The following is a 22,712-nucleotide window of genomic DNA, read 5'->3' as shown; positions in this document are numbered from 1 at the left end:
CACAGAAACAGGGGCACTTGGGGTGGCTGGGGTTGTAGCATCACTGAGTAGAGGCTCTTCCCAGAGAAGAGAGAGGGACGTTAGAGCAGAGGTTGGGAAAGACAGGTCTCTGGTGACACAACATCTTGAGATGCCAGGGAAATCCACACTCACCTTGCAAACATCCGTTTGTACCAACTTGCCATCCTTCTTCCAAGAAGCCAATTGAGTTTTGGCCAAGTTAGGACTCCCAGTGAGGCTGTGAGGGTCCAGACATGGCTTCTGGCTGCTGTGGAGCATGGGGACCCGCGCCTGGCTTGACCCTCCATGTCCTGTAATCCACGCAGCCTTGAGGAGGAAGTCCCTGCCCCCTCTGCAGGATCCCGCTGAGGGGGCCGGCTCACGATCCAGCTGTAGCCATTGTACTCTGCCCTCCCTGGTCCTCCCAGACCCACGGCTACTCAAGCACATGCCTTTGGGCCCTGGGGGGACTCCCTCTAGCTTCTGCCCAACCCATCCTGGGGTCTGGTCCGTCTGCCCACAGCATAAGGAAGAGTGGAGAAGGAGAGACTGACATCTGATTGTCATCCTGCCCTCCCTCCCCCTCTCCCCCCAGGGGCACATTTCCTAGCAGCACCACCTGCAGCAGAACAGGAGCAAGAGGCATATACACAGATGCTAGGTTACTCTGCAATTTTGTGGGTGCTTACCCAAAAGTGGGAAGTGTCCTTCACTTCTTTCCTGCCTGCCCACCTTCCACCCTTGTAGAAATGTCACTGCCGCATAGACCAGGTAGATAAGTCCACCCAGGGCCAGTGAGTCAGGGAATCTAGAATTGTGACACTGAGACAGGGCTTAAGGTGGAGGGTCACGTGGGTACAGGTGTGCCAGCTGCTGGAGAATGAGCAGTGGCTGAGGACCATAGCAGTTAGTAGTGGGGGCAGAAGGGGAGGGAGATGAGGAAGTAGGGGAGGAGGAGGGAGGAAAAGGGAAGGTGGGGAATATAAATTTCTTCTTTCTCTCCAGTTTCTTTGTTTTGTTTTGGCTCTGCTGGGTGTTCATGAGGTGACCAGGCTTAGTTGCCCTGTGATAAATGGTATCTTAGTTTCCCCACCCACATCCCCTGCATTGGAAGGTGGATTCTTAACCCCTGGACCACCAGGGAAGTTCCTCTCCAGTTTCTCATGAACTGGTATATATGTCCTGTCCATGGGCTCTGCCATTCCTGACATCCTGATGACACCTGTGCTCCCACCTCTGTTGTTTGGGTGAGTTTGAGGAGCTCCTGTGTACCAAAAAGAAAAAATAATCCTTGACGGAGGCACCCAGCAAACACCGGGAACAGTGTGTGGCAAATTGCTCTCTAAAAGGTGCGAGAGTCCCTGAAACTCTTCCACACAGATTATCTGTTGGAATAAAGAGACGGGTATTGCAGTGGTGTGTATGAAAGATAATGAAGGTGACTCCCTGCAAAGGAATAAGGAAATGAAATTTCAGCTGCTTTATGAGATTCTATTTTTTTAAAAAAAATTCAATGTACTTAAAAAAATCCATCTGGTAACATTGATTCAAATAAAAAGTACACATACTGTTTGACCCAGCAGTACCACTCCTGGAATCTATGTCACAAGAGCACTAGCTTGTAAGGGTTTATATACAAGGATGTCTATTGCAGCAAAAAGCTAGGGAAAAAAACTTTAGATAAGAACTTTGTAAATTACACTCTGAGTTCTGTGTTCCTCATACTGTTAAGTGTGTGTGTATAGAAAGGATTCTGAGTGCAAATATGCTTCAAAAACACGGATTTATACAGACAGGTGTGTTTATCATGAGCTTCTTGGAGCTATTAAGATGCTTATTCATGTATTATTTTTATGCAATATTTACTGAGTCCTTACTGTAAGTCAGGAGTCATACTGGAGAAAAAGCACAATGATCAAGGCAAATCCTTGCTTTCAGGGAACTTGATGTTGCTATTGAATCAGTCATTTCAAGAGTGATGAAATTCTCTCACCAAAGAGGAAGGTAGGGGGCTGGGAGTCCAGTGGGCAAGTCTGGCTTAATCGAGACTCAGAGAAGTGTGTGAGAAACTGAAAGAAGCCCTAGGCTGGAGCAGAGGGTAAAAGGGCTGGGGGCCTGGGGTGGGTCAGGGAGGACTAGGGGGAGGAGGAGGCCAACCCTGGGAGGAGCCAGGTCTCTACTCCAAAAGCATGTAATGGAAGCTCAGGAGGATTAAAAAAAAAACAATTTTATTTATTTTCGGTTGCACTGAATCTTCGTTGCTGTGTGGGCTTTTCTCTAGTTGTGGTGAGTGGGGCCCACTCTCTAGTTGTGGCGCTTGGGCCTCTGGTTGTGGTGGGCTCTTGTGTTGCTGAGCACAGGCTCTACGCCCTTGGGCTTCAGCAGTTGTGGCTCCCGGGCTCTAGAGTATAGGCTTAATAGTTGGGGCACACAGGGCTTAGTTGCTCCACGGCATGTAGGATCTTCCTGGATCCGGGATTGAACCTGAGTCTCCTGCATTGGCTGAAGGATTCTCACCCACTGCACCACCAGGGGACACCTTTATTGAGGTATAATTTAAATACCACAAACTCTATTTTATGTGTATAGCTGACGAGCTTTGGTAACTTTATATACTTGTGCAATCATCACCACAATCTAAATTAGAATATATCTATCACCCCCTAAGTTCCCTTGTTTCCACTTACGGTCAATCCCCATGCCTACCCTTGGGCAGCCACTGGTCTGCCTTCCACCTCTAGAGTTTAGTCTTTCCTAGAGATTTCATATTGATGGAATCGTACAATATTTCATTCCATATGCCTGGCTCTTTCCATCTGACCTGTCTTTGAGATTCATTTCACCTTGTTGCAGGTATCCATCCCTAGTTTTTCTCCTTGTAATTGCTAATGGTATTCCACTACATGGATGCAACACATTTGTTTTTTCAAGCACCAGTTGATGGACATCTGAATTTCCCCAGTTTTTGGCTCTAGTGGATAAACATTTACATACAAGTGTGAGTGGACGCATGGTTTCATCCCCCTTGCACGGACACCTAGGGTTGCTCAGTTGGTTCTAACCACTCCAGCGGGTGGCAGATGGCAGCTCACTGTGGTTCTCTAAAGACTGAGAAGGCTGAGCATCTCTTCCTGTGCTTGTCTGTCATTCCTGCATCGTCTTTGGTGAAGTGTCCTTGTTTCTAGGATTCCATATTTGGTGACCTGCTTGAAGGATTCGCAGGACTCAGAGGCAGTTACCTGTCTTAACAATGAGTCACTACAGTGAGGGGACACACAGCAGGGCCAGCCAGGGGAAAAAACACATCGGGAGGAGTGTGGAGGAGCCCAGGTGAAGACATCCAAAGTTTTGCCTCCTGGGAAGAACGTGCACAGAATGTGCTTTTTCTCCAGCGGCAAAATGCAGAAACACTGTGTACTGTTTCTGCAGCGGAGGCTGTCTGAGACTCAGAATCCAGGTTTTTTTTTTTTTCATGGGCTGGTGATGGAGGCACTCTGCCTGCGCGACCAGCCGTGATTACTGACATTCCAAACTCCTAGAAGGAAGGCAGGTGTTCCCTACAAATCACACTGCTTGTAAAAACAGTCTAGGCAAGCTGGTCCAGTGCCCCAGGCAGGCAAAACAGCCTTATCAGTTAGACACGTAGGCAATATTCCAAAAGCCAATTTCTCAGATGCCAGCCAAGGGCCAGCCTTCTGTAGAGCTGCATCAGGCCTGCTAGGTTAACCCTCTCCTGAACATGACTAGTCAAATCTTTGGGTTTTTAATTAGGTTTTTAGTCTTGTTTTTTATGGTTTCTTACATGTACTAAGGGACTTCCCTGGTGGCTCAGATGATAAAGAATCTGCCTGTAATGCAGGAGACCCAACTTCGATTCCTGGTTCAGGAAGATCCCCTGGAGAAGGGAACAGCAACCCATTCCAGTATTCTTGCCTGGAGAATTCCATGGACAGTGGAGTCTGGTGGGATACAGTCCATGGGGTCGCAAAGAGGTGGACATGACTGAAAGACTAACATTACATACTAGACACCAGTCATTTATTAGATCTACATTTTGTAAACATGCTCTTCAAGTCTGTGGCTTCTATTGGAGTCTCCTGGTGTTCCTTGGAAGGAATATGGGCAGGGGAGGAATATACCCAGTTTTGTACACATACATGACTGCTCTGGCCCCAGTATAGAGAAGGGACTGCAGGGGCTGGGAGTGGTAGTGGGCCAGGTAAGAGATAATGGAGAGTCTGGCTTGAGAGGGGACAGGATGGATGGAGAAAAGAGGCTGCATATGAGGCATGTACAGAAAGTAAGACTGACAAGGCATGCAAATGCTCATAATGGATTTCCAGCAGGAGAAAGAGAGGTAGGGCTCCCCAAAGAAACACGGTACTACTGTTTCTAATAGCGATACAGAACACTGGGATTTCAGCGTTCTGATAATTTGGGAAAGGTGGGACCTACCAGATTAACTTTAGGGTCCCTTCTAGTGCCACAAACAAGCCTTCTGGGGATTATCTTAACAATTCTAAAATATTCTGAGGTCTGTGCCTAGGTGCATTATGATTGATTAAGATCACACACGTATGTATATTTAACATGCAGAGCTGTGGTCCAAGAAAACAACATGACCGAAATGGAACACGGTCTATGCATTGAGACCCTTGCAAAAAGCAAAGGCGGAAACACTGTTAGCATAGAAAGTGTGAGGCTGGGGAGAAGAAATTCATATTCATGTATTAACTCAATTACCATGTGTGCCTTGCAAATCCGGAGCACTATCTGTTTAAAATGGGATTTCACATCATTCTGTCCCAAGTGACACAGACAGGATTATAAATGAAAAATCTTTTCCTCAGGCCAGAATACAGAGCTGCGCTCACTTGGGCAGCATACACTAGCACAGGAGAACCTTTATTTAAGGCTGGAAATTCTATTTACCCAGGAGCCCAAACCACTGTTTTACCTGTTCTCGCTGAATAAACAAAACACCCTGGCAAACGAGATGCAAAGACAGCCTGAGGGACTGGAGAAGAATGTGAAATCAGGTATGCAGGTCAGTGTCAGTGCAATAAATCAGGAGCACGGCAGTGACACGTATTTTCTCTTCTGATACTAAAAAAAGGGAGGCTATGTGGATCAATGAGACAAGTGAGCGTGCAGAAATATAATGTATGTATAGTTGATACTATATATGCTGCTGCTGCTGCTAAGTCACTTCAGTCGTGTGCGACCCCATAGACGGCGGCCCACCAGGCTCCCCTGTCCCTGGGATTCTCCAGGCAAGAACACTGGAGTGGGTTGCCATTTCCTTCTCCAATGCATGAAAGTGAAAAGTGAAAGTGAAGTCGCTCAGTCGTGTCTGACTCTTAGCGACCCCATGGACTGTAGCCCACCAGGCTCCTCGGTCCATGGGATTTTCCTGGCAAGAGTATTGGAGTGGGGTGCCATTGCCTTCTCCGGATACTATATACACACACACACACACACACACATATATATATATATATATACACACACACACACACACATATATGGTAGATGTATGTCTATTGGGGATTATCTTAACAATTCTAAAATATTCTAAATTCTATAACAATTCCATATATATCTAACAATATATAGATATATATCTACATATATAGTATGTAGGTATATATACATATACATACTATATGTAGATATATATCTACATATATAGTAGATATATACCCATTATATATATATGTATATATATATGTATGTATATATATAGTAGATCTTTTGTGATGTTTTATTTTAGGGACAATATATATAAAGGTGGACTTCCCTGGTGGCTCAGTGGTAAAGAATCTGATTGCAATATAGGAGATGTGGCTTCGATCCTTGGGTCAGGAAGATCCCCCTGGAGAAGGAAATGGCAACCCACTGCACTATTCTTGCCTGGGAAATCCTGTGGACAGAGGAGCCTGGCGGGCTACAGTCCATGGGGTTACAAAAGAGTCAGACATGATAGCTACTAAACAACCACAAATATGTAAAGGCTAAGGAATGAATGCTTTGCCTGGTGGGAGCCACAAGGTATGACCATGAGTCAGACAGGAGGTCTTCTCCAGCCTAGTTGGGCCTAGTGCCCCCGAGCCCACAGGGAGGCTGGTCAGGGAGGCCAATGCTGGCATGCCAAGATGCCTCCCGTCAGATGCACGCTATAACACTCAGCCTCTTCTTAAGGAGTGCTGATGAATCTAGCTTGTCGTGTTGTCTATTTGGCCCTCTCTTGCCACAGGGCCTTTGTGTGTGCTGTTCATTCCGCCTGAAAGTCAGTTGCCTCCACCCATCCCCAAGTCTCGGGGATTTGTCTTTCAGGTCTCAAATCCATCCTCTCTTTTCTGCTGTCTATACTCTGTCATCAGGGTGAATCCCTGGTGTCTTATGGGGCCTAAACTTTGTATGATCTTGAAGGCCCCTTTCCAGAAAAAGAATAAAAAGTTTGCATGTGAAATCAGATACCTACATAATGAAGATCCCTCCAGGCAAATGAGGAGCTGCTTAAGCTTCCTTACTTCACAGGGAACCTGCTGCCTCTGGCTGGCAGAGTACATGGTGGATTTGCCCACTGGAGCCCTCAAGATGGTATGAAATCATGTTTCGTCATGGAAATGCTTGATTCCCATCCATACAATGGTCTGTAAGCTTCTCGAGGGGCGAGACCATGTCCATTTGCTCACATCATTTCTCCGAGTGTTTAGTCTAGTGCCTAGCACAGGCAAGGTCCTCAATAAATGGGATTTGAATAAATGAATCTTGAAATTTGAATAATTATAATCATAGAACTGTTAGCTCCCACTCATTGGGAGTCTCCATTCGCCAGGCCCTGAACATCAGGACTGAGGGTACAGGGTATGTTGGAAGACTCGGCCTGTGAAACAAGGAAGAGAAAACTACTCTGGGCACTGGGATTAGAGGGAGACTGAAGGTGGGGTGCCTCTGAGTCAAGGATGTGGCTTTTGATTCTTATTGTCAACAGCACTGTGTCCCCCAGAATAAACATGACTTCATGACTGGTAGGGATCCCCCTACCGCCAAACTAGACCTTTGTAAGATACTCAGCTGCCATTTCCTAATCTTCTCTCTTGGGAAGCAGAGACCCCATCTTATAAACATCCCCCTCCCACTCTAAGCCATAGTCTTAAACTAGCGGGTCTGGTGATTGTCTTGGTTACAATGGGCAGATATTATTACCAGCTACTGAACTGAGGCAGGGATATTGCTAAGCATTCTACAAGGCACAGGATAGCCCCTCCCGGTGAAGAATTCTCTGGTACAGAATGCCAGTAATGCCCAAGGTGAAAAGCCCTGCCTCAAACCCACAGGCTCCCTCTCCATCACTTTTTCTGGATACTACAGCTGTGTGCTGTTTTTCTCTTTTCCCTCCTTTGCCTTCTGTACTCCACACAGAACAGTGGGGGCAATTTACCAGAGTAAATGTGATGCAGTTTCAGCTATACGTACAGTTTATTCAAAACAAAACGAATAATTTTTATACCACTCTAATGGCAGAAAGTGAAGAGGAACTAAAGAACTTCTTGGTGAGGGTGAAAGAAGAGAGTGAAAAAGCCGGCTTAAGACTCAGCGTTAAAAAAACTAAGATCATGGCATCTGGTCCCATCCTTCATGGCAAATAGAAGGGGAAAAGGTGGAAGCAGTGACAGATTTCCTCTTCTTGGGCTCTAAAATTAATGCAGATGGTGACTGCTGCCAAGAAATTAGAAGACAATTGCTTCTTGGCAGGAAAGGTATGACAAACCTAAATAGTGTATTAAAAAGCAAAGATATCATTTTGCCAACAAAGGTCTGTATAGTCAAGGCTATGGTCTTATCAGTAGTCATGTATAAAGATGTGAGAGTTTGACTGTAAAGAAGGCTGAACGCTGAAGAATTGATGCTTTCGAATTGTGGTGCTGGAGAAGACTCTTGAGAATCCTTTGGACGGCAAGGAGATCACACCAGTCAATCCTAAAGGAAATCAAGCCTGAACACTCATTGGAAGGACTGATGCTGAAGCTCCAATACTTTGGCCACCTGATGTGAAGAGTCAACTCATTGGAAAAGACCCTGATGCTGGGAAAGATTGAAGGCAGGAGGAGAAGGGGACGACAGAGGAGGAAATGGTTGGATGGCATCACTGATTAAATGGACATGAACTTGGGTAAACTCCAGGAGATGGAGAGGGAGGCCTGGCGTGTTGTAGTCCATGGGGTTGCAAAGAGTCAGACATGATTTGGTGACTGAACGACAACTCTAGGCCAGTGCATTGAATGGTATGGGAACCTTATTCAAATACAGAGTGAGTCAGTAGATGTGGGCTAGAGCCTGAGAGTCTGTCTTTCTAGTCATTCCCCGGGGATGCGAACCCTGGGCCTGCAAGCACACTTGTAGTAGCAAATTTCTTCGCACTTAGGATACAGCAGCAAAGAATACAAAGGCCCCTGCCCTTGGGGAGTGTCCAGTTGGGCTAGAAGTGTATTGTACCCAAATAAGGATGGAGATATTGAAGTCAGAGGTACTCAGAGTCTTAGAAAATCAGCTGGAAGAGAATGTAGAGGATGTCTAACCAAACTTCCCCATTTTAGAGACTGGGAAACTGAGGCCCAGCGTGGAGAAGGGAGCCAGTTTACATAACACAGCTTGCTGTGCCAGCTTTGGGCCAAGACTATTTGATTCTTATTCCCTTGAATTAGCAGAGTCCTTAGGGAGACTCTGAGGGCATAGCTCATCAGAGTGGGGAAAAGTCAGCAGCTTAGAGGTTACAGGGACAGAAGTCTGGAGACTCCCATGTGAAGGCTCCCCCCACTCCACTCTCCTCACAGGGAACCCTGATTCCCAACTTCACTCATGTCCATCCTGACACACCTGCAGACACTGGGATATATTTCCAATGAGTCAACTCATTGGAAAAGACCCTGATGCTGGGAAAGATTGAAGGCAGGAGGAGAAGGGGACGGCAGAGGAGGACGACAGAGATACCAGATTCTTCCCACCAACTCTGTGCTTCTGCACGATTAAATTTGTAACAAGTATGAACCAGGGCAAAGTCTGGGAGAAGTAATTCTAAATGCATTCAGTCAGCAAGTGGAAAGAGTCAACTTAAACAGGGTTTGGCCAATCAAAATCTCCTCCTAATCAGGAGTGGAAGGACAAATCCTGGACCTACACCGGGCTCCTGGGAGCATCTTCCAGGGCTCACCTGAACAGAGCCATTGACCCAGAGCTTAGAGAACCTTTCACTTGGAAAGCAATTGCTTCCTCCACTGCTGGTACCTGGGACTGCTGCTGCTGCTGCTAAGTCACTTCAGTCGTGTCTGACTCAGTGAGACCCCATAGATGGCAGCCCACCAGGCCCCCCCGTCCCTGGGATTCTCCAGGCAAGAACACTGGAGTGGGGTGCCATCACCTTCTCCGGTACCTGGGACTAGAAACTTTTAAATTCATGCCAGTTGGACTGGAACAGTAACAGATTTTATGGAGTAGCTAAAAAGAAAAGCAACAGCTGCTATATCAGGCATTAATAATATAACAAAGAAAGAAAAAGAGAAACTTTTCATTAGTACTTTTTGATGTCAATTTATTATTTATCCCTTCGCCGATATTCAAACAGGCAGGCCATCATAAAACATTCAAAAAGATTCTCTAAAACAGTCAAGGCATCTGTTTTAACTCAGTTCTTTTTTAGAAACCTGGAAATCAGGAACCCTGGCATTTATATAATAGAATAGCCGTGTTAAAAATATATATATATGTATACTGTATCAAAAATACTGTTTGAGGATCACTACTTAGAAAGATTTTGGTTTAAATTTTACCAATGACCAGGAGGCAGGCAGACAACAGCTCGTAAAAGAAGATTCAGTGTCAATCAACAAAGTGCTGCTCCTGAATGTAGGCCTCCATGAGTGTTGTTTTGTTGAAACAAGGCCTTGACAAAGCCCACTGTTTGGTAATTAGCATCCTGTCAAGTCTCTCCAATCAAGGCCCACAGGTTGCACCTGGTCCCAGATAAAAAAGGCTTTGTGGGCAATTCTGATCTGACCCTCAGGGGCCCCTGCCATGTGCAGAACCGCCTTCTGTGTTCTTGCCATAACTACCATTTACAAAGCAAGGAGGCCTTTTCCACCAGAGGTTCTGAGAGCTTTTGTCTAATCCTGATGCACTGCCACGCCACTTTAACCTTGATGATAAATGTCCATCCTTGTAATGCAGACCTTTGCTCCTCTCTGAAGAAGGTATCTCTTCCTGGGACAGAAGATGCCACAGAAGCAAAATCATTGTTGAAACAAACCAAATGCAAAATGGAAAGATTTCAGAAAACAAAGACCATAAGTGCCCTGTCTTCAGGACGACCTGGTTGGAAAAGAAGGGGCTGGCCCTCCCTAGGTTGGCAAGCCTTCATTCCTCCCCGGGCTGGCATCCCTGATGTAAAGGTTGTGTTCCCTGATGTAGGAGATGACAGCATCTGGGAGCAGGTACTTCACGCTCTGCCCCTGGCTCAGGGCCCACCTGACGTATGTGGCGCTGATCTCGTTCTGCACCGGCTCCCTGGCCAGGTGGATCTTGTCCTGGTATCTCTGCAGGATGGGCGAGTCTGAGACATATCCCTTGGGGTCATGCCCTGCTCGGGTCACACACACCAAGCCAAACTTCTCCACTATTTCCTGGATGTGTGTGTCTTTCCAGAGGTTGGGGATCTGGAAGGTCTTGAGGAAATCTGCCCCGCAGAGGAGCTTCAGCTCAGGCACAGCTGGAAGACAAGGGTGGATCTCAAGAAAGTAACAGGAGGGTCATGGCCAGGAAAGATAGCATCATATTCTGTTTGAGATTTTCACCAAACGCTTTTCTTGGAATGTATGGGGAACTCAATGTCTATGTGTTCATGACTTAAGGAGAAAAAGCATGTGATGAATCTGAAGCTACTTTAGGGACATACAGTTGTTAAGTAATACTTTAATCAATAAATCTTTTGTTTAACCTTGGCAATATGCCAAGTAATCCAAAATGAATTTTTTTTCAGTGTCATACCACAAGGCTGTCTGTGGTTGCTGGAGCCCACAGCAGGTCCAGAAAGGCCAAAGGTGGCTGTGCTGAACCTAAAACTCTTGTCTTCTGATAGAAGGTGAGGTTCTTAAAGCCCTAGGACTAATAGACGATGGACCTCCAGCAAGTCACCGCCTTTCTCAAAATCTATTTCAGCCCTGTGCTCCTCTGGGAGCTCAGTGGTAAAGAATCTGGCTTTCAGTGCAGGAGACATGGGTTTGATCTCTGATCTGGGAAGATCCCACAAGTTGCTGAGCAACTAAGCCCCTGCTCCATAACTACTGACCTGTGCTCCACAACGAGAGAAGCCAGAGCAATGAGAAGCCCACGCACCACACTGGAGAGTAGACCCTGCTCGCTGCAATGAGAAAAGCCTTCACAGCGACAAAGACCCAGTGCCACCAAAAATAAATTAAAAAGTAAATAAATTTATATTGCTTGCTTCACTTCAGTTGTGTCTGACTCTTTGCCACCTCATGGACTGCAGCCCACCAGGCTCCTCTGTCCATGGGATTCTGAAGGCAAGAATACTGGAGTGGGTTGCCATTTTCTTCTCCAGGGGATCTTCCCGCCCCAGGAGTCAAACCTGTGTCTCTTAAGTCTCTCTTACGTGGAGCACAGGCGGGTTCTTTACCACTAGGGCCAATCTATTTCAGCCCTAACTTCTGGGACCTTTATAAGTACAATCCCATCTTAAAGGTTAATTATAAACAATCTTTGGGTAACTAAAAGGTCTCTAAGACCTCAGCTGGTGACCTTTTCATCTGTTTTCAATAAAACAAAGCTCTAGAACAACTGATCAATGTGGATAATCCTTTAGCATTTGTTCTAACAGAGAATGATGATTGTGATGATTAAAGAATACTTAACATTTATTGGCTGTTTACTATGCGCACTATTATTAAGTGCTTTATGTGTTTAATTTCATTTGAGCCTCAGAGTAACCTCAGGAGATAGGTGTTATTGTCATGCCCATTGTGCAGACGGGGAAAGAGAGGCGTGTGACTTGCCTGAGGTTATTCATTGCTAGCAGTCGGCCAGCCTCCACTGGGGGGCATTTGAAACCCCTGGGCTCTGCTGCCGCCTGCTGGCAGGAATTGTACATGCATCACTCTGCCTGTATTTTCCTGGCACCATTCCTATTCCCGTCCGCTTTGAATGGGCTAATCAGAAAAAGAAAAACTAAGTCCATCTAGAAGCAAGCAGCAGGGCCTCCGGTCCTTCTGGAAGTCAGTTCTAGCTTCAGTGAACAGCAAAGGCTGGGCTCTTAGAGCAAGAACATCTCAGTCACCATGAAACCTCCGCTGGGAAGGGCTTCAGGGATACCATCTGCTGGGGGGGGGAAACCTGATATAAATTGTCAGTTTAGGCTCCTCTGTTGTGAAAACTTTAAGGGAATCTGGACATGGATTAGAGAGACGAGTTTACAAAGGAGCACTCGGCCAGCGATGCACTGGAAAGTGAGAAGCTGGACATGTCATAAAGAGGTCAGAGATCTCGCCTCGGTTGGGTACTGGCTGCTGCGGGGCTGGAGCTGAGATCCTTCCCTGGGCCTCAGTTTCCCTGTCCGTGAAACGATGGCACTGGACTTGTTTACTCATTTTAAGGCATCATATGTAATTATAGAAACATACTTCAAAAACTTTAGCAGTGTACTACTGGTATAATAAAATGATATTCAAATATTTATTAAGACATGTATTCATGAATTCTCCAGGTTAAGAACTAGGACTCTAGAGCCAGACTGTTTATATTCAGATCCTGACTCAGCCATCTGACAGCTATATGACCTCAAGTTTAAAATAAGGATATTAACGCTATTTATCTCATAGGATCACTTTAGAATTGAATGAACTTATAGAACACTTAGAACAGAGAACAGAAAAAGTGTGGCATGTGTTAACTACCATCCATCCATTCATCCATCCATCCATACACCTACTTCTCCACCAATCCACTCACTGGCACATTCACCAAGCGCTCATGGAGAGTGTCCTAAGTGCATTTAAAAATTATTCAGTAACTTAGACTTTTCACTCATTTGGGCTGGTCCCATTGCTTACATAGGTCCCATGGGGCTTCCCTGGTGGCTCAGAGGTTAAAGCGTCTGCCCACAATGCGGGAGACCTGGGTTCGATCCCTGGGTCGGGAAGATCCCCTGGAGAAGGAAATGGCAACCCACTCCAGTATTCTTGCCTGGAGAATCCCATGGATGGAGGAGCCTGGTGGGCTACAGTCCATGGGGTTGCAAAGAGTCGGACATGACTGAGTGACTTCACTTTCACTTTCATTGCTTACAACATGTATGTGGGTTCAAGCTATTCTATACCTGTGAGATTTTACTCTACTTTCTTATTTATCTGACCACTGTAATATTGAAAGAGACCAGTGTTTGATCTTTCAAGCAATTGAATTGTTGTTTTGTGCTCTTCCTATGGGGGAGGTTAAGAGATGTGCATTGAATTCCAGGGCCTCCTGGGGTCTGGGGACACCTTCCTGTTCCCACAGGTCAGGGTTTCTTCTCCTGTGGGTTTCTGTGGGGATGATCTCCACATACCTGCTTCAATATTAAATACTGTTTGAATTTATTAACAATGACAGTATGGAATACAATTCACTCTGAGCCCTTGCCCAGAGGGAACAAGTACCCACACCTGCCCCCTCCCCCATGCCAAAAAGCATGCCATGGGGCTGGTGCGATGGGTCCCTCGTGCCAGCCACACACACCTTAGACCCCAACTCTGGGCACTCCTGTCATCAGGCCCCTTAAAGGCAGTTACATTTCCTTTCAGACCCATTCATATCACTGGTACGAGATCTGCAGACCCAGTTACTCTGGGAGTCCAGTCTGTAAGTCTGAGGTTTTGAATAAAAGCTGCCAATTTGATTTGTCTTAACAGTGACTCAGTGACATAAATACATGTCCATGGGCGTTTTGGGGCAGTGTGCTCTGTCTTTGAATAACCACAGGCTCTGGAGAGCAGATGAAGCAGATTCACACAGAAAGCAAGAGAAATGCCACCAGGACCTGTCTGTTTGAATGTCAGAGTTGCCCACACTCTGACATTAAAGAGCACCAACCCTGAGGCCAGTCAGCCCTGGGTTCCAATCTCAGGTCTGCGAGGACCTTGGGGTAGTTACAGCTGATGGGCCTGTTTCCTCAGCTGTAGTAGGGATAATAAAGCCTCCTTTGGGAGTTATGGAAGTTGAGTGATGGTGAGAATGTAATGGAAACTTCCTGCCTAGTGCAGCAAATGAACACAGGCATGGAGGGTGGTGTCTGGAGTGTAGGACTTCTGGGTCTAGACAGGATACCTACGATGAAGCCAGGTATTGGGATCTGAAGTGTGTGTGCGTGCTCAGTTGTGTCCAACTCTTTGCAACCCCATGGATTGTAGCCCACCAAGCTCCTCTGTCCATGGAATTTTCCAGGCAAAAACACTGGACTGAGTTGTCACTTCCTACCCTAGGGGATCTTCCTGACCCTGGAACTGAAGCATCTCCTGCATTGGCAGGTTGATTCTTTACCACTGAACCACCAGGGAAGCCCACTGGTATATGAGGGGAATGCCCCAACTAATCATACAAGTACCAAGGCCGCCTTGGAACAGACAGTGTGAAATGCAAACAGAGGAAGCGTCTGCTCTGGCTGTATGGAAAGAGAATCCTCTGAACTGTGCTCGGCCCCAGCAGCCAAGGCAGGGACCACCTCACGAGCGACAGAACTGGGCTATTAAAGGACTGAAAGTGTCCCAAAGTGTGACACCCACGTGGCCCAGGACAAGGCAATCCACACGCCTCTGGGTGAGTCCAAGGAGGACTACAAATCACAGCGGTGATGGGCAAAGCAGGGCCCTGGCAGCCAGAAGATGCTGAGCTCAGCTGCAGAGTAAAACAGCACATGGCAGAGTGCACGGCACACAGCATGGTCCTTTGGCAACAGGTCACCGGTAGCATGTAAGGTACCTCATCAGAAGCCAAACTTACGCAAGAAAAACTCCACCTTTCTTTTTTAATTGCTCTATTTTTTTTTCTGATGACAAACATGAAATCTGTGTCGACTGTGGACCGTGTGGAAAATATAAGTATTTAAAATAGAAAATAACAACAATAATTCTGCTTTCTACAAAAATTTGTCAATATTTTGGTGTATTTCTTAGTCTTTTCTATTTAAACATGCAAATAGATGTGAAAGTACATTTACATATGTTTATATACTTGAGATTATCCAGTCTTGTATCCTGATTTTTTTCCCACTTACCTCCTAAGTGTTTCACCATATCATGAAAACCTTTTGTGTGGGTTCTTCATCCTATATTATATATAGTAAATTTACTTATACATTCCCTAACATTTTAACACTGAGGTTGCTTTATGTTCTGCCATTATAAAAATTGCTGTGATAAACCTCTTTCTCATAAGTCTTTGTCCCAATTTCTAATTACCTCCTCAGGCAGATTCCTAGAAGGGGAATTTATCAAGCAAAGGGCACACACATTTTTAAAGCCCTGGATATATTTTGGTAAATTGAAAAGCCCACTTTTCATTCAATGTAAACTTTCTTTTTTTGTTTTTCAAACTTCCTTTTTTAACAGTTACTTTGGAAGAGAACAAGAAGAGTAGGATTTAGGGTTTGAACGGACAGAAAGGGAATAAGGGACAAACCCCCAATGTCATAGGGCCAAGCAGAGCAGGCTAGTAGCCCCTGGACAAGCACATCCAAAAAGAAAGTGGGGTGACTTGAAGTGGTGGAGGGGGAGCTGGTTTCTCAGGGAGGGTTCCTTCTTAGAGAAGGGAGTTACAGGACAGACAGCTTTTCAACAGCAGAGCCACAAAAGGAGGTGGGAGAAGAGGCAGGCCAGGCAAAGAGACAGGGCTTCTGGAAGCATCTGCAGAGCGGTGAGAAGCTGGGAGCTTCAGTGTGGAATCCCTCCTGCCTCACTGGCAGCTACTCCCTTCTCTCACCACAGGTTCCAGCATCCTGAATGGCATGGGGTGGCCAGCACTTCCTGCCCTGCGTGCCTTACTCAGCTGCTCCTCTGCCCCAAGGTGTCCCCCACCCCAGATAACCTACAGGTCCTGCAAGTGGTGATGCAGCGTTGCCTCCTCCAGACTGCTCCCCTATCCACACCTGGACTCACTGCCATCCATAGATGGTCTCCAGATCAGGACAGGTGCTGGGCAGGCCACCTCTGTTCTCACCCAGCGTCTCGAGAACTCTATCAGGAGTGACTGCTGAGCCAGAGGTGATTCAGAAAGAAGACAGAGGGCTGAGAATGAGCACTGTGTGCTGTGCTCAGGGCTGGGGTCAGGTGAGGAGGAGCCCCTGCTGGCTCCGGAGGAGAGGCGGACAGGGAGGCCAGAGGAATGTAATCAATACTGGAGAAGCTGATCATATAGGAAACTCTGTAGCTCCTTTTTTCTTGGGTTCCCACTCAACAGCACAGTTCCCCAGACTGGAGGTAAAGCAGATCCCCAGTGTGCCTGTTAACCATTGAGTTCCAGGCCTCTTCCCCACAGGAGGTCTGGGATGTGGCCTGGGCTTCAGTGTTTTTAATAAGCCGCCCAGGTGATTCTGCTGTGAGTGATGCTTTGATCAGCATCCGAGGACTGCAGTGGGAAACTTGAGGGCATTTTCAAGGCCTCTTAATTAATTTATTTTTAATATGTATTTTTTTCAGATTCTTTTTCATTATAGGTTATTGTTCCCTGTGCTATACAGTAGGCCCCTGTTGTTACCTATTTTATATATAGCAGGGTGTATATGTCAATACCAGACTCCTAGTTTATCTCTTCTCACCCCACCTTTCAAGTCCTTTTAGGAGAGCGGTTCCCAGTCTGTGTTCTGGGGAGCACCAGTTCTGAGGAATACTAATATGCATTAAAAAGAGCCCCATGATTAAAAAGTGCTAAGAATGGCTTCAATCTACATCCCTTCCTCATTAGAGTCCCATATACATGAACATAGTTAAGGCTCTGAAAAGTCCTGTAAAATTCTAAGACGGCATTGTAAGCGTGTTTAACCATGACAATCTGGAGGTCTCCTCATAGGGAAATAGTGTCCCACCAGCTAAAGTTGGGAGAGCTGCTGGAGGCAACCCCACGGAAGAGCCTGTTGGAATGCTGGCCGGGTGGGACCAGTGATCCCTTGCTCCTGGCCCACCCTGTCCCCCATCACTGTGCTCTGGTTTATGTGCCTGAGGGGGCTGTGCATTTAACCCCTGGCACCAGGGCTGCCATGGGAGGTGCTCTGAAATCACAGCTGACAAGGTTCCATCAAACACCAGGAGCTGACCACAGGGTAGAAACCCAGGGTTACAGATTAAAAGGAAGATCCAAACAGACGTTAAATCCCTTAAAACTAGGTTTCCTTTTCCGAGTAAAACACTTGAGTAACAATGCTATACAGTGGTAGGTTAAGCGATATAACGGCACATTTTGTATTCAAAAAGGCTAAGGCTTTCAAACCAGCTCAGCAGCACCCAGAAGTTGATCCCAGCTTTGTCCTGGCTGTAATCCAGGTCACAAGCGCAAGTCATAAGGTAGGTAAACTCCTTTGGGGCAGGAAATCCCACTTTAGTAAACAACGATTTACAAGGGATGGTGGCAGATTGTTTAACCTGACTTTTCAACACGGAAAGTGTCACCCCAAGCAGGCTTCAAATACTCTTACCTGTGCCCAGGGGCTGTGGCTCACATGGGTTCTCACCTGAAGCCCTGACATCTCACCCCCTCTCCCATGCTCCGCACCCCCGACAGAGCAGAGGGTTAGCACCTACCTGCGGAGGCGGGGGAGCTGGCACTGCCTTGGTCTGGGTCTTCCATCCGGGGCAGAGATCTGAGCAGTTCGCTGTGATGATGCCTGTGGGGTAAGCATATGGGCTCAGGGTGCATCCGTGTGGCCTACAGTCCCCCCACCACCCAGGGTGGGTCTCTGGTTTTTAAGTCTCATTCTGCCTTTGTCCATTTAAGGTAGCTCATTCCACAAATACGTACTGAGGGCCTACTGTGTGCTGGGCCTTGTGCCAGGTGATGCATCTGGGTGCTCACAGACCACCCCATCCAAGACTGCCTTCTATGAGCCCCAGCTGAAAGGAGGAAACAAGCAGATTTCTACTCTTTTAAGTATTTTCTTTCCGTAGCTCACTTTTTATAAAAGTTGAATAGGGATTAAGGACCTGGGCTATTAGAATCAGACCTGAGTTCCGAGTACAAATTTTCAGTTGTAAAAAGCTGGAATAATGTAGCTACTTTTCAGACTTCTGTGAATGTAAGTACGTTACCACACAGTAAGGGCTGGCACCGGGTTTCCCTGATGGCTCAGCAGGTGAAGAGTCCACTTGCAATGCAGGAGCCCTGAATTTGATCCCTGGGTTGGGGAGATCCCCTGGAAAATTCTCTGGACAGAGGAGCCTGGCGGGCTACAGTCCATGGGTTCACAAAAAGTCGAATACGAGTGAGCGGCTAACACTTTCAAGTGCTGGCGCAGTGCATGGCCCATAGCTGCCTCTCAAAACAGAGGCTTGCTCGGATCATAAGCTAGTACTTTAGAACCTGACTGGGTCATGGCTCAGAGCCTGGTTTGGAGCTTGACTGCCGGGGTGGAATCCAGTCTCTCCCATCAGCCAGCAGTAGGACCCTGGGTGGGTGTTTCATGTCTCAGTACCTGCAAAACGAGGAACGATGACAGTGCCTGCCTCCCAAGTGTGGTTATGAAGATGCAAGGAGTAGATGTGCAAAGTCCACGGAGGGGTGTAGAGCGCAGAGCAAATCACAAATCTCGTTATATGTTAGCAGTTTGGATGTGATTAGACTTACACCCATTTGATAGGCCTGGCTCTTTTAGCAATCTGTCTTCTGAAAGTCAAGAGATACCTGTGCCTTCTTTTTAATCAAACACGGGTAAGCACTAAGTCTTGTATAAATCTGATCTTCTGTCTTCCGCCTACTGTATTATCCATTGACTGGAGCTGTGTTTGGGGAAAAGTGCCTGATGGAAGAAGCAGGTATTTTCAGTATGAGTGGCTGGGTTCAAGTGTAGGCTCTCCTGCTTGTACGCTGCTGGGTGAGTCATGAACACTCTCAGAGCCTCATTGACCTCTGTTATTTGGTCAGGAAAGTTAATGGCGACCTTGTCTACACTGAGTATCACAAGACCATTAAGGAGCAAGAGCTTCTCCCTGGCTGGGGAAGAGGCTGATGTGGATTGTTAGGAGAAGGTGCAGTGTAGAAGTTAAGTTCTAGAATGAAACTGCCTGGGATGGTATACTGGTTCCAAATAGTAGCGCTGGAATCTTCTTGGGTGTCTTAAGCAATCTGCCTCCCTTTCCTCATCTGTAGAATGGGGGACAATGACAGTACCCACCTCAGAGAGCTATAATGAGGCTGAATTAAAGAGCTGAGCACGGTCCATCCACAGAAAAGTGCCCAATCAACATGAGCTGTTATTAACAGCCTTACTCTCAGTCTTTCTTCCCCACCAGATTGTGAACAGGAAACTCATTTAATTTATCCTTATATTCTTGGTACCTAGGAAACTGCTTACCTAAAGTCAGCTGAATTCAGGAAAGATGGAAGGGGGATAAATAAATACATTTAGTTCAGGTCTAAAGTCCTTCCTGATGGTCTCAGAGACTCACCTGAGTCTTCTTAGGGCCTTGCTGGACTCGTCTGTGCTTCCATTATTGTCTTTTTTAAAAATATAAATGTGCAGTTTTTATTTTTAAAATATTTTCTTGGCCATGCCACATGGCATGTAGGATCTTAGTTCCCCAACCAGGGAGTGAATCAGCACCCTCGCACTGGAAGCACGGAGTGTCAGCCACGGGACCATCAGGAAAGTCCTGCCATTATTGTCTTACTGCTTCAGTTTTAGAAAGCATCACCTCTTGAGGCTTCACTCCCAGATTAGTCTGGAATTTCACAACAGATGGAAACAGGTTCGGGTGCCATCTTTACTTTCTCATTGTAGGACTCTGAATATGTTGTTGACTCTTTCAGGACCTGTTTCCTCATCTGTGAAATGGGGCCAAACTCATCTACTTCTCAGAGTTGCTGAGCTGCCTAGTTATTATGTTTGGCACACATAGTAGGTGATCAGTAAAAGCTGGTATTATCATTTTATTTTTACTGACCTTGAAGCCCCTGGTTCAAGTTGACCCTGCTTTGAATAGTAGCTGGAACTCTGGTGTGCAAAAGGCTACTTTCAGTGCCAAATGCATCTTCCTCACAGACCTCTACTCTGCCTTTGTGGGGTGGGGGGGGTCATTGCTTCCTTTTGTTGCTTGCCTGAGTGGTACCCTGGTGTCCCCGGCCTTGGGCCTGATGACTGACCCTGGCAGCATATTCTTTGTGTCCTCAGCATCCCCTGGTCTCCAGATAAGCCTGATCAGAGGGTTACTGCAGAAGAAACAGAGTCAGCCACGTGGTGTTCCCCTCTGTAGATCACTGGTTTTGAAGATGGCCACACGTATAGCTTCAGAGTCCAACAGACTGGGGTTCCACCACTTGCTTATCTGTTGTGCAACTTATTTAACTTAGCCTCTCTGAGCCTCAGTTTCCTCATCTGTAGGATGAGGACAACACAGGCTCATATTTGCCAAGGGGCACATGAGCTGCTGCTGCTGGACCACATCGAATGGCATCATGACCAAGGCCTGCCCAGCATGGGGAAAGGGCGAGTGAAATAAGCTATCAAGTGCTCTAGAAGCATGGAAGCTGACCCAGATTTTAAAAATTTAGAATAAAAATAAGCAACTTGATAAGGAGAAAGAGAACACTCGATAAACCCTACAGTGAATTGACTTCATAGTGATGTATGTCACTGTCGCCATGATGTAGATTCATTGTTGACTCCACCAAGTGTTAGTTGCTCAGTCCTGTCTGACTCTTGCAACCCCATGGACTGTAGCCCACCAGGCTCCTCTGTCCATGGGACTTACCAGGCAAGAATACTGGAGTGGGTAGCCATTTCCTTCTCCAGGGGATCTTCCCAACCGATGAAGAGAACCCAGGTCTGATGCACTGCAGGCAGATTCTTTACCATTGAGCTACCAAGAGGATACTAAATGGAGCAAAAGGGTGGGAGCATTCTAGAGCATTCTACCATGTTTCTAGAATCACCTCACTTTACAATTTTAACCAGATTTTCAATCTTAAAAAATGTTTTTGATAATTTTAGGAAAACATTAGTAATTAAACAAAATTTCTAATGAAGGCCACTCCAAATACTGAAAAGACTCTTAACTGGCTGATAAAACACTGCTGCCTTTATCAGTGGATTCTCAACCTTGGCTGCACAAAATAAATCATTTGGGAACCTTTAAAATATCCATGCCTAGACCTTGCCTATTACCCTAGAAAAATCATAAGCTTGGGTAGGAGAGGTTGAACATTTAAAAAAAGCTTCCCAGGTGAGTCCTACAGCCAGGATTGAGACCACTGGTTTGGATCGATCCTGGTATTAATCATAAAACATGATTCACACACTTGGTGACTGAGACTGTGGGCCTCAACCCTGGCCACACATTAGAACCACTAGGGAGCTCTTAACAATCCTGACGCCCCGTCCCAGACCAATGACATCCCAGTCTCTGGGGTAAGACTCAGGCTTCTGTGCTTTTGAAAGCTCTCTTGGTGATTTGGTGTGCAGCCAGGGCTGAGAAGCATCTGTCTAAAGGATACAGTAAAAGGAGAAAAAGAATGCATCCTGTAAATCTTAGGCCTGCATTTTATAGCAGGATATTAATATGTGGTACTGTGGTCAAATCCTATTTACCCGTGAATGGCTTATCTGTTATGAGAATAAACTATGGGCCAATTAGGGACGCAGGGAAGGTATTCTTTACCAACTGAGGTGGAATTGCAGGCAGATTCTTTACCAACTGAGCTATCAGGGAAGCCCCTAATGTTATTAAGCCCCTATTATAAACCAGGTGGGCACTTTCCTGGTAGCTAGGCTGGTAATGAGTCCGCCTGCAAGGCAGCAGACCTGGGTTCGATCCCTGGGTTGGGACGATCCTCTGGAGAAGGGCATGGCAACCCACTCCAGTATTCTTGCTTAGCAAATCCCCATGGACAGAGGAGCCTGGTGGGCTACGGTCCATAGGGTCTCAAAGTGTCAGAGAGGACTGAGCGACTAAGCACAGCACATAAGCCAGGTGCTTTCCTGCACCACCTCATTTAATGTATACAGTATCCCAGTGAAGTGGATGATGTCATCCCTATCTTATTAGTTGAAGAGAGAGCCCATCTCACTTACCTCAAGTCACTTCACTAGTGAATTTGGCTCCAAGATCTGGGCCCGAGGCCACAGCGCCTCCCACAGGGTGGAGGAGGACCACGTCTCTTTGTTTCTAACTGCATACTAAAGCTAAATGATTTGTGGGATTATCTGATTTGTTTCTACTCCCCTCTGTTAGCCTAGATAAAGGAGAGCTGACTACATTGTTTATTCTAAAAGGATGATCTAGGTGTAAATTTATTCCTTATGTTAAAAAAAGAGCATATATCTAACAATTATTTCATATTTGCTCTCCTTCAATTTGGCAACAGATATTGAAGAAGCACTACAACTGAATACTTCTAGCTGGTTCTTTCCCCTGTAAAGGGTAAGTAATAAGAACAGGATATGGAAACTAAATATTTACCTT

At 46.2% G+C, this 22,712-nt stretch overlaps 1 protein-coding gene across 1 annotated transcript in view; it reads right to left on the bottom strand.

Moving 5' to 3' along the window:
* Positions 1–22,712, bottom strand: part of LOC109559781 (uncharacterized) — a 169,806-nt gene that overhangs the window by 40,031 nt on the left and 107,063 nt on the right. The window contains 1 exon segment of the mRNA XM_070794115.1: positions 17,841–17,923. Coding sequence (XP_070650216.1) covers positions 17,841–17,923 — 83 coding nt within the window.

Source organism: Bos indicus, chromosome 1 (genome assembly GCF_029378745.1).
Source record: "Bos indicus isolate NIAB-ARS_2022 breed Sahiwal x Tharparkar chromosome 1, NIAB-ARS_B.indTharparkar_mat_pri_1.0, whole genome shotgun sequence".
NCBI lineage: Eukaryota > Metazoa > Chordata > Mammalia > Artiodactyla > Bovidae > Bos > Bos indicus.
Note: the sequence above shows the minus strand (reverse complement) of the source record. Positions and strands in the feature narration are given on the sequence as shown.